The sequence below is a fragment of the Watersipora subatra genome, chromosome 1 (genome assembly GCF_963576615.1).
Source record: "Watersipora subatra chromosome 1, tzWatSuba1.1, whole genome shotgun sequence".
Taxonomy (NCBI): Eukaryota; Metazoa; Bryozoa; class Gymnolaemata; order Cheilostomatida; family Watersiporidae; genus Watersipora; species Watersipora subatra.
Window position 1 is genome coordinate 57,156,207 of NC_088708.1, and position 12,091 is coordinate 57,168,297.

At 36.8% G+C, this 12,091-nt stretch overlaps 1 protein-coding gene across 1 annotated transcript in view; it reads left to right on the forward strand.

The window, feature by feature from the left end:
* The window catches only part of LOC137389456 (integrator complex subunit 1-like), a 53,748-nt gene that overhangs the window by 14,922 nt on the left and 26,735 nt on the right, over window positions 1–12,091 (forward strand). Inside the window, exons 13-19 of the mRNA XM_068075498.1 lie at window positions 2,593–2,758; window positions 5,305–5,493; window positions 7,053–7,180; window positions 8,584–8,708; window positions 9,085–9,214; window positions 9,492–9,641; window positions 10,432–10,587. Coding sequence (XP_067931599.1) covers window positions 2,593–2,758; window positions 5,305–5,493; window positions 7,053–7,180; window positions 8,584–8,708; window positions 9,085–9,214; window positions 9,492–9,641; window positions 10,432–10,587 — 1,044 coding nt within the window. The remainder of the gene's footprint in view (window positions 1–2,592; window positions 2,759–5,304; window positions 5,494–7,052; window positions 7,181–8,583; window positions 8,709–9,084; window positions 9,215–9,491; window positions 9,642–10,431; window positions 10,588–12,091) is intronic.

The window sequence follows — 12,091 nt, forward strand, 5'->3', positions numbered from 1 at the left end:
GTGAAAACAATAACTTGTTCTTGCTTATAACAGTTATATTTACTCTTTCAGATCTAATTGAATAACTCTATTGTGTGCATCCAGGCTCAATTGAATAACTCTATTGTGCGCATCCAGGCTCAATTGTCTGCTCACAATTGATAGACTCAGTATTACTAAATTGCCCTTCTCTCCTTTTTTATTAATTTCATTTTAATTCAGGAAGAAGACATCTCAAGCTACATCTCTATATTAAAATGATGTAGCAAATGTACGAATAAAATACACTTTTGACGAGTCAAATATAAAAATTGCTTCAAGCCACTAAACAATTAAAAAATTATGGTTTTAGGCAGATTTGTTAGGATGAGCAGTGAAAAGAATTATGGAAATCCGTGCACTACAAGCTGAGATATTTGTGTTTATGTAACACATGGTTGCTGAATTCTTCATGTGCTCAGCTGCTATTGAGTAATCACTATTGTCCAATTTTATCAGCAAGTAGTAAGGCTGTTTGAAAATAAAATCATACTACAACAAAGTTTACTCAACTTGCAAAAAACTGCTATCACTGCGGCCAGACTCACTCAGATAGTAGGAACTATTATTATTGTTTGATATGTCTTGCTCACTCTTTATTCAAAGTCTAGTATTTACCTGTAAGTAAATTATATAATCACATTTGCTCTTGAGACTCATCTAGGGCTAGTGGTAAAGCGATAAAGTTTTAGAGTTGAAATATAACGATTACTTGACAATTCAATATATGAATTATAATAATACTGCTAGAAAACGAATCTCAAATTTTGCCGTTATGATGGATTTTTCTTACAAAAACTTAAAGCAGATAAATTACATAATTTTTTTATTATGTATTTCAATACATCAGTCTTGGCTTTCGAATGAGCCTATATTCAATACACAAAGAATAATAGAACTATGAAAAACGGGGTGTCAAAAGTACGTCTTGCAATAAAAAAAACACTTGGTTCAGGTACTCAAAATGTGGCGTCATAATTCTCATTTAGCCTTAGGTCGTCGATCTCTTTCGCTGCCATTGAGGCTGTGTTTTTCTGTGACAATCGGTGCTGTTAAACCCGGAGAGCGTTAATAATAAACTAAGATTCTAGATAATCAACAATGCCCGCGATCGTGCTAACGCCCGACCAATACAAACACATGTTCTGGGTTAATTAACTATGCTTCAATAAATGTACTGTCGTTGATAAAGGTAATGAAATCACATCGATTAAATTATGACCTGCCGTTACGTGGCCCTAGGACTAAATGTCAATCGCACTTTCGCGAGATCACGCCATGCTTGAAATTAATTAGTCTCAGTCGTCACCCTTAACATCGCATTAAAAATAAAGAGCTAGTGCATAATATCATCGGGAAAATATAGTATGGTTCTTGGAGTCTGAGGTACTTATCATAGAAATAATATGTACATGGAGGACTAATGACACTGATTCCTTTGTCATCTTCATTCGTTCTCTGGAGTTGTCCTACCTTCGCCTGCCACTAGCGTCATCATCACTTTCGTAATTGATAAATAAGCGGTAAGAGCAAACAACAACGAATATGAGAATTGTGACGTAACAATGTTCGAGACTATGCCAGTAAACTTTTTCGCGTTAGAGCTCTGGGGAAATCCTATAAACACCAACCAATGTCTGTCTCACCATGGCAAACAATAGCTCATTCGAAAGCCAAGACTCTGATGTATTGAAATATACAATAAAAAAATTATGTAATTTATGTGCTTTAAGAGAAAAAGCCTTATTGGTCTGTTTTACAAGCTCCAACGTATAGCCAACTGGTATTCAATTTATAGCTTACAGTGTGTACTTTCGGAATACTGCAAGATAGTTTTATATAACAAATGGCTTTTGCACAAATTGCTTAAAAAGCCGCTCCCAGATAGTTCAAGATTCGGTCCAGGAGATAACAACTTCTTTCCGAATATTCCTGGATCAGGCCTGAAAGGGTTAAAGCTGCTATTATAAATTGAAATTGTTTATAGAAAGCCTTTCAAATAATGCCTTTGATAATTAAATCTGTTAAAATGATTTTATTCAAAGTTTAATTTATGGCATGAACTTGGAGCATTTCAGTACATGACTGTTTTTATAGTTAACGTATATATAGCATATATATACGTTAACGTTTCATAGTTAATGTAAAGCAGTTGTTTTTTCTTGAGCTACATGTAAATATATAATAGAACAAAGTAAATAGCTCCACAAATTTTAACGCTATCACGAATCTTTAACGGGGCTCATATTAGGTGATAAATATCCTGATGATACTTTAAGGACGGTATAAAAATTCAGCAGATGTCACGACATTCACACAACTGAAGCTAATCTTTAACGGTCATTTTATTTGCCAACACGACAGATCATTTAGTAGCGTTAGCGTGTGTATAGCCGCAGCAAATATATACACCGCGCTTTGGCAATACATTTTCATTGTTTGTGTTACCAGTCCTTCACAGTTTTTAGCTGGCAATATTTCTTTGTTTCAGTTCAGTGAGGCATCTAGTGCAGCAATTCAAAGCTTGATCAAGCCCTCAAACCAGTTAGTTTATTGTACCGAAACCTGTTTTAGGACCGTCCCGCGATGCTAAGGTTAGCCTCAGAAACTCCCGTGTTGGAAGAGACAATTATCCACATCCTGATGATGGGTATGGAATCTGAATATCCTCTTAAGGCATCTGATGCTCTCGATGTCATGGAGCTCATGGTCAACAGAGCAGCTGCTCTCAACTCTAACAGTATGTGTCTGTCTATAATAGTTTCCTGGTCTTCTGTTTATTTCCATGATTTGCTGTTGTCTCTCTGCAACAGATTCAATAGGTATTTGTTCGTTGTTCATGCCTTTAACAACTCATGTTCTAAACCATCTAAGTGTTAACCCAGCCGCATACGAAGCTGAAAATCAGCCTATTATATTAAAACGCAGAAATAACGTTGAGGCGGCTAGGACTCGAGCAGCCAATCTGAATCAGTTAGTGCGGCTCACATTCGCATGCCTAAATGAGACCAATACTTCTAGCTTTTGTCTTTGTACTTTTTTGTTTTTTATTGGGGTTGTATAGAAAAATAACTAGAAATTCCACTATCATACAGCCCACGACCAAAGTGATATTGGAAAAAAAGAAAGGGTACTGATGGTTGAGAAATGCAATATTAGCAGTCGAATGGCACTGCAGTGCAATAGGATAACTGCAATGGTAGCTGTAATGTACTGGGTGTGGGTGTTATTATATACAACAAATAGCAATAATGAAAGGAAAAAATTATATGTTTATATCTTTCTCCCTGCAATAGGAGAAATGCAATATTGGCCAATATTAGAAGTAAAATGCACTGATATTATTAAAATAACCAATATTATTAATATAGTAATAATATAAAACCAATGCACAATTTTGTTTACATTTCAAAACATCATAGCTAACAATATCAAGAAGTTGCGATATTTATATAGATTTATAGAAAATCTGTACTACGTAGTCATTGTTCTGTAGTCATCCAAACTTATAATTAAATATTGTAATAATCTCATAAGAATCGTTAGAAAAAAATATAATCGTCATTTCCTTTACTTACACTGCGTTGGACATCAGTTAGAATACCAAAGTACTCAAAAGTGTCTAAAATGTCAGTTACTTGGAAATCGGCAAAAATGAAATGATTTTAGTACTCCTACGTTAATTACAGAAACCTTCGGCAATTCGACAATGCTATAGACTGGTGAAATGTGCACGTTATTTTTTCGTGAAATGCGCACGACTTAATCGTTCTATTCTCTGTCGCTCGGCGTTTCAATTTCCGGTCTTAACTTTGATAAAAGTAAGGCTTAGCAAGTTTTAATAACGATTTTCGGCCAAGTAAATCTCTCTATTTGTGTATAATCCGATCAGATGGGTAAGTTTTAAGATACTTTCGACACTTTTCAAAGACTTGGTAATATATTTGAATAGGTTTATATGTGTTTTGTATCGTTATTATACTTAAACGATTCTACAAAACGATGGTTAAATTTGTTGGTGAGATTTCGAACCGAGGGTTTGCGACGTTGTTGATGATTAATTTTCGTAAGTTGTGTGCACATGCATTTATCATAAAACCTCTCAAACTTTGCTCCGCTCATTTGGTCGTGGGATAAAAAAATAACAAGTTTTCAAAGCGATTATATGTACTCGGAACCATTTATCTTTTGATAAGTATAACTCAATATGTTTCTGCACACGCACCACTATTCCTCTCTAACCCTCCACCACTACTCTTCTCTAACCCTCCACCACTACTCCTCTTTAACCCTCCACCACTATTCCTCTCTAACCCTCCACCACTACTCCTCTCTAACCCTCCATCACTACTCCTCTCTAACCCTCCACCACTATTCCTCTCTAACCCTCCACCACTATTCCTCTCTAACCCTCCACCACTATTCCTCTCTAACCCTCCACCACTACTCCTCTCTAACCCTCCACCACTACTCCTCTCTAACCCTCCACCACTATTCATCTCTAACCCTCCACCACTATTCCTCTCTAATCCTTCACCACTATTCCTCTCTAACCCTCCACCACTATTCTTCTCTAACCCTCCACCACTACTCCTCTCTAACTCTCCACCACTATTCCTCTCTAACCCTCCACCACTATTCCTTCCTGCTCTTTATTCTTCTATTATCCATCACTTTTCTATTTGAACTGTAGGGTTGTTTATTTTTATCCACTATTCAGCCTTGATTGCTTTGAGCAAATAAAAAGGATTAGCAGAATTTATTTGAAGGAACTCAATCATTTATGTAGGTCTGAATCCTCATTAACTATTGGTTTGTTTTTCATTTAATCACACTTAATGTATAGTCTGACTTAGTAATCCATTTCAATTAGAGTCACTAAAATTGTTTAGCCTAATCAGATTACGTACATATAGTTCATATTATTGTGTTTTTATGGCTGATCCAATTTACACAGGTGTATGTCATAGCTTGCAAATGTACGCTTAACAAAGCACATGTTAGTTGCTCGAGAATTGTAACTCTACCATAAATAAACATTGTATTCATAAAGCCATCTCTTAAAAAAGTTAGTTGTTTACTATTTGGAGTCGTCCAACCTTTTGAGTTTTCCAATATGTGAAGTTGTCTAATATATAGAGTCAGAATTCCATAAGCTGACCTAGCATTCTACCTGCAAATACATGTAGTTAAAATAGTCCAATGGCTGTTGAAGTGTTTCACAATGTGCTTTAATCATACATTTATCTTTTTTCATGCCTTATTTGAGAACTATGTTTTTTGCAGACTATCCTGCTTTGGTGATAGAAAACCTTGACCTGGTAAAGCTGCTTCTTGCTGTACCCGTCTATTACCATCCAGATAATATAATTCTACCCGCTGGATATAAGCCTCCTCATCTGGCTATACTCTCTATGTACTGGAAATCGTGGTTGCTCATGCTCATCATTGCCGCCTTCAATCCGGTCACCTTCGGTCAGTCTTCATAATTTTTAGCTTGGCTGTATTGGCACCATTGGGCCATTGGCACAAACTTCTGACATCATTTTGTACAGCATGCTAAACTGACCAAGTGTCACCATCAGATTACCTGTGGGTTCAGCATAGCTATCCCATTTTAGAAAAATCTATTAAACGTGTGCAGGTGTAATGCTATTTCATAACAGCTAGAGTTGTAGTAGATGAACAGAGGTGCCACAATATTTATGTAAAATGCAACGTCAGTTCATTATTAGTGTTTAGTTGCGTCTGCCATCCTTGTCATGGATCTATTATGTGTCTAATGAAAGACGGGTTTACAATAGGCAGCAGCAAAATGCAGCTTCTTTGCTAAACTCGTTAAAGGAAATTGCAAAAAATTGTTTGTGTAACTCATCTGTTAACAATAAACCGAAGGCCCGGTGTACTTTTGGCCATCGATCAATCAAAACCCATTTTTAAACAATCAATAAAAATTGAACCAGTACTTATTTCTAGTTATACAATTTTCTACATGCGAAATAAAACTAACTGAAGGATGTTATTTACTCATTGATACTTTGATTTCCATTGTTAATCATTTGCATATGACAAATGGCTTCAACTACCAAGGACAGATTTCTGGTGAGTATTAACGGCGCTCTGTTAACGTGGACCATAATTTGCTTTTCATTTCTGTGTTGGCATCATAAGGCGAAAATATCGTATAGAGAATTATAGAAACCCATAGTAATTATCTAATGCAAACACCCCCTAGTAAAACATAACAAAATTTTATATGCGCACTGTACATATTAAAAGTTATTAATGAAATAGTATGCTAACCTATAGTAACTAAAGTTACCTACGGTAGTGTAACTAGTATGGTAGTAACTCTAGTTTAAACACTAGTTTAAACTAGAGGTAAAAACACTAGTTTAAACCTCTAGTGTAACTACCTACGGTAATTACACTAGAGTCACCTATGGTAACTCTAGTGTATTTATTGATTATGATTTGCAGTAAAATGTAATATTACAATGTACCATAAGGAGTTCTTACTTCCGAGACAGACTTTTAAATTTAACTTAAATGAATTTAACTGACTAAACGCATACTTAAAGCTAAGTTTTGGTATGTATCTTACTAAACTAAACTTTAATTTTGTCATCATCTACAATTTTATTATCTGTCTGTTTTCGTTTTTACTCTAAGTTTTAACGAATAATGCTGAGCTGGGAGAGAATGAGCATTGTATCTCTTTTAGACGTTGTGAGAAAGATTTCGGCCGGCGATTAGAATATCGGCATCTTTGTTATTCTGACTTAATCAGCACACCGACTGCCAAATTTGAATTTCGAGAGATATTTTTGTTGATGTCATATCGCGAAAAACTGTCGTATGACGGGGAAGAAAAAACATTGTGCATGACATCTTAAGGCGAAAAAACTGTATAATAGGGACATCGTAATTCAGGGGTTCACTATTCATGATTTAAAATAGTAGAATAGTATGTAAAAGTGCCTAACAATTCTTCATAGAGTAAGGACCAATTTGAGGTCACTTTTTAATCATAGCCAAGCACATATGGAAGCTGTACCCAACATTGGAGATGATGATGGAAATGGTAATGACAAATGTTTACTCCTTCCCTCCTGTGACTTCCGGTGATGCATTTGAACGCATGAATGCTCAGGAAAGGCAGGTAGGCTACTGAATTCTATAACGGCTGTTGAACGCTGACAGGCATGTAGCTTACTCACACTATTTTGGTAGGTTTAATTAAAGTATTTTAAAAGTTTATTTTGACGATATGGATAAGACATCTTGCATATGTGCAAGATGTCTTATTTTTACACTTGTTCTACAATCACCTTATACCATTCAGCTACTATTTCAAAAATAACTATCTCATTCTTTATCATGCAATAAATCTACTAGACTACAGTATTTTGATTGTGGGGTAAATTAGCTTTCATGTCTACTTCAGGTTGTCTGGTTGGCGAGTGATATTACTAGCTCACGTAAAGATGTCCACGAAATTATACTCAGCTGCTTGAATCTCATACGTATCTCAAAAGATACTAACAGTTTTTAGTACAGTATCTGTGTAACCAACAACCACTCCTGAAATAACAGTTTCCATCTTCTTAATTCCCAAACGTTTTTCTTTCTCTTGCCTAATCAAGCTGATATCTCTCTACCAGCAGGAAAACATTATAGTAGGTTCTCTATTACCAGTAGAGCAGTTATAGTTGGTCCTCTACTAGTAGTGGGGCAGTTATAGTTGGTCCTCTACTAGTAGTGGGGCAGTTATAGTGAGCCGTTTTCTAGCGGTGGAGCAGTTATAGTGGGCCTTTTACTAGCAGTGGAGCAGTTGTAGTGGGTCCTCTACTAGCAGTGGACCAGTTATAGTGGGTCTTCTACTGGTAGTGGAGCAGTTATAGTGGGCCCTTTTCTAGCAGTGGAGCAGTTATAGTGAGCCATCTACTAGCAGTGGAGCAGTTATAGTGAGCCATCTACTAGCAGTGGAGCAGTTATAGTGAGCCATCTACTAGCAGTCGAGCAGTTATAGTGAGCCATCTACTAGCAGTCGAGCAGTTATAGTGAGCCATCTACTAGCAGGCGAGCAGTTATAGTGAGCCATCTACTAGCAGTCGAGCAGTTATAGTGAGCCATCTACTAGCAGTCGAGCAGTTATAGTGAGCCATCTACTAGCAGTGGATGATGTTCAACAGTACTACAATGATTCTACCATGATCTCTGTCTCATCAGCTATTTCTAGGATTCAATTTTCTTAGATTAACTTATGAAATAGATTGTGTTATTGTTAACCGCACTGTTCATATGTTTCATCATTAGCACAAACAGCATTGCCATATATCTCATTGCTTCACGAAATGTTCTAAAAGACCATATGTCATAGCGTACTTTTTGAGCATAAGTCTTGCACAAGAAAAAAATTATATTCAGCTCATGATTGACCTTTTTGGAGTCACATTGGGTGGCCAGTATAATAGTGGCAGTTTTCAAAACAAGCTTCTACCTGATCCTTATGGCAGTTGTGTGCGGCGCTGAGTGCAAGGTGCTTCTATGGTACTCATGTAGATTATTGAGTTGGAGAAGCACGAGATCTTAGAGTTTGAAGGTCACCTCGCTGCCGCTACGAGTAAGGTGCCTATAACAGAGAGCAACAGCCTTCTTCTCTCTGAGCTCATCAGCATGAATGCCATGTGAGTTCAGACATTTCTCGTTTTAGGCTGTAGATTGTGTTTGTTAATTTCTCCATCAATTGCTTCATCATTGCTGCTTAGGAAATCCGTATGCTTCGGCATCTTGAATGTCTGTACTTAGTTTTATTTTTATGTGCTTATTTATATACATTCATATAAATGATATATTATTTTAAATTTTGCTATCATTTAACACTAAACACGCATTTTAAAATATTTAATCTGCTTTTTATAGTAATATGGCACTTCCCGAAAAAGAAAAGCTCACAATTTAAATGCGCATCATGTATTTGAAGTATGTTGAGATGCCTGCTGTGTAAATAGTTTGTTAGGTTGTGATTAGTAAGACTGTAGCCTTAACGAGGGGGTGTTGCAGGGGCCCGGCACGACGGATGCCTCCCAAGGTTATTGAAGATCTAAAGAGCTTAAACTCTTCATTACATCTTGGTCACATGCTTTCAAAGAGCAGAAACCCTGACTTTCTCCTGGAAGTCATCCAAAAACAGGTGCTCAGTTTCTTTATGGTCATTAATACCAGCTTTTCTTGCTGAGTCTAATCCAAAGTAGCGCATTGTTTTGTTGTATCTGTAAAGAACGCTGAAGGAAGCATTGCAGTTATCTTCTCAATTAATTACAGGGCTGCGTAACTCTTAATAATATTAGCAGTGGAAAACACGAGCTGTATATTAGTATGACAATGATGTACTGAAGTTGTTGTTCCAGTGTTGGTGCTATTATTTACATGAAGATGAAGTAAGATTACGTGTAATAGTGTGTTAACAGGGTACAACTAAAGCAATGCCTTGGCTCTCAGAGTTGGTTGAGTCTAGTGAGGGCTCTCTAGATGTCCTTCCCATACAATGCTTGTGTGAATTCTTGCTAACATCATCAGATGATAGCAAGGCGGATGAGCAAAAAGGAAAGCCAGCTCAGGTTTGTCAGCTACAGTATTCACCAGTTACAGATGCCTTTCTACTCGTAAATTCTTTTTTTGAGTCATTGTAAATGTAAATAACCCTTTGCAAAATCCAGTGTTGGGAAACACTTTTGTTTTTTTTAGAGTAATTTATTATTAAATTATATACAAAATATGGAGTATTATAGAATCATCGCTATCAGTCACTTTGTGATGAGCTTGTGTTCGTGATCAAATTGTAGGTACTTTGTTGCTGAACCAAATATCTATAGGTGCATTTTGCTAGTGAATCAAGGCCATGTTCTGTCATCACTGCAGAGTTTAGAACGTTGGCAAGGTTTTTCTGCTCAGTTCTAAGTTTTTATCTTTCAAGGTTTAAATATTTCGAAAACAAAATGTGACATTTTCTATCTTAACCCACCTAAAATCAGAAAAATATCGAAGTTTTTTAATTTTTCCTGCTTATGGTATGTGAACTACTGATAGATAAATGACACATTGTTTATTATACTATACCTGAGCTACTCATCAAGCAAATGATATGTCCAGAGAGGCATCTTAGAGTTGAGTTTTTACTTACATGAGAAGAACAAATTGGTTGCTTCTTTAAAAATATAATTGTCAAATTTGTCTGTCTTATCTTTTGTAACATTTCCATGATATTTTGCTTTAGTTATAAAGAATGTGATATTTTCATGAGAAGTTGTGTTACCAGGCTTATTGAACTTAGGATCGCCAAACTCCTGGAGTCCTTGTACCTTACAAAGGTGAGCTGTCTGTTTCTGAATTTATTATTCTTGTTCACAGAAGATAGCTCGTTATGATCGACTCCTTCATCGGCTGCAGACTATAATTCAGCAGACAAATGACAGCGATGGAGAGGCCGCTGCTGTTGCTGTCATTAAATATTTCTTTGAGAGGCTCCATTCACCTTCTGCTATGACTAGGAATCTGGCTATTAAGGTTTGCAATATCTTGTAATTTTAAATTTTAATTCTTTATTTGTAGAAAAAGTCATCCATATTCTTTTTCGCAAGCGATTGACAGTGACTGCAATTGTTTAATGATGCCACTCAAGCATTTAGGTTAAAGATATAATATGTAGAGTTCAGTTTAGATTAGAAATGTTTGCACTAAACTGACACCACACGGGGCTGTGTTGTTTACATAGAATATTCAATAGGGCACAGTGACACAGTTCAGCTAACAATAAGCTGGGGTAATCGAGTTTATTAGGACGACTGATCTCATAAGGTTTGGTACATTCCCTGGTAAACATGGTTTCAGCTTACGAGTTTACATGAATATCGGAGAATGCTATGCTGCGTGAAAGCCTTAATTAAGTAACCTGGTACAAAAACTATAGCGACAGAAACCACTGACTGTCTTTGTATTGCGGTAGCTACAGGAACCACTCACTGTCGTTGTATTGTGGTAGCTACAGGAATCATTCACTGACATTGTATTGTGGTAGCTACAGGAACTACTCACTGTCATTGTATTATGGTAGCTATAGGAACTACTCACTGTCATTGTATTGTGGTAGCTACAGGAACTAATCACTGTCATTGTATTGTGGTTGCTACAGGAACTAATCACGGTCATTGTATTGTGGTAGCTACAGGAACCACTCACTGTCTTTGTATTGCGGTAGCTACAGGAACCACTCACTGTCATTGTATTGTGGTAGCTACAGCCACTACTCACTGTCATTGTATTTGGTAGCTACAGGAACTACTCACTGTCATTGTATTGTGGTAGCTACAGGAACTACTCACTGTCATTGTATTGTGGTAGCTACAGGAACTACTCACTGTCATTGTATTATGGTAGCTATAGGAACCACTCACTGTCATTGTATTGTGGTAGCTACAGGAACTAATCACTGTCATTGCATTGTGGTAGCTACAGGAACTACTCACTGTCATTGTATTGTGGTAGCTACAGGAACCACTCACTGTCATTGCATTGTGGTAGCTACAGGAACTACTCACTGTCATTGTATTGTGGTAGCTACAGGAACCACTCACTGTCATTGTATTGTGGTAGCTACGGGAACCACTCACTGTCATTGTATTGTTGTAGCTACAGGAACTACTCACTGTCATTGTATTGTGGTAGCTACAGGAACTACTCACTGTCATTGTATTGTGGTAGCTACAGGAACCACTCACTGTCATTGTATTGTGGTAGCTACAGGAACCACTCACTGTCATTGTATTGTGGTAGCTACGGGAACCACTCACTGTCATTCTATTGTGGTAGAAGTATGTTATAGTATTGTTTGAGACATCTGCATGTATGTTGTTTTAGTCAGGCAATCTCAACGGAGAGGTGAACATCAGCCTTCAGCGTTCTTTAATCATTAACTCGGCAATCATGAGACAAGCATCGTGTTTAAACTTGTTAGGACTAGGAATGGCACGTTTTCATATGAATTGTTTTTGAGTTTTTTTCAATTTCATGT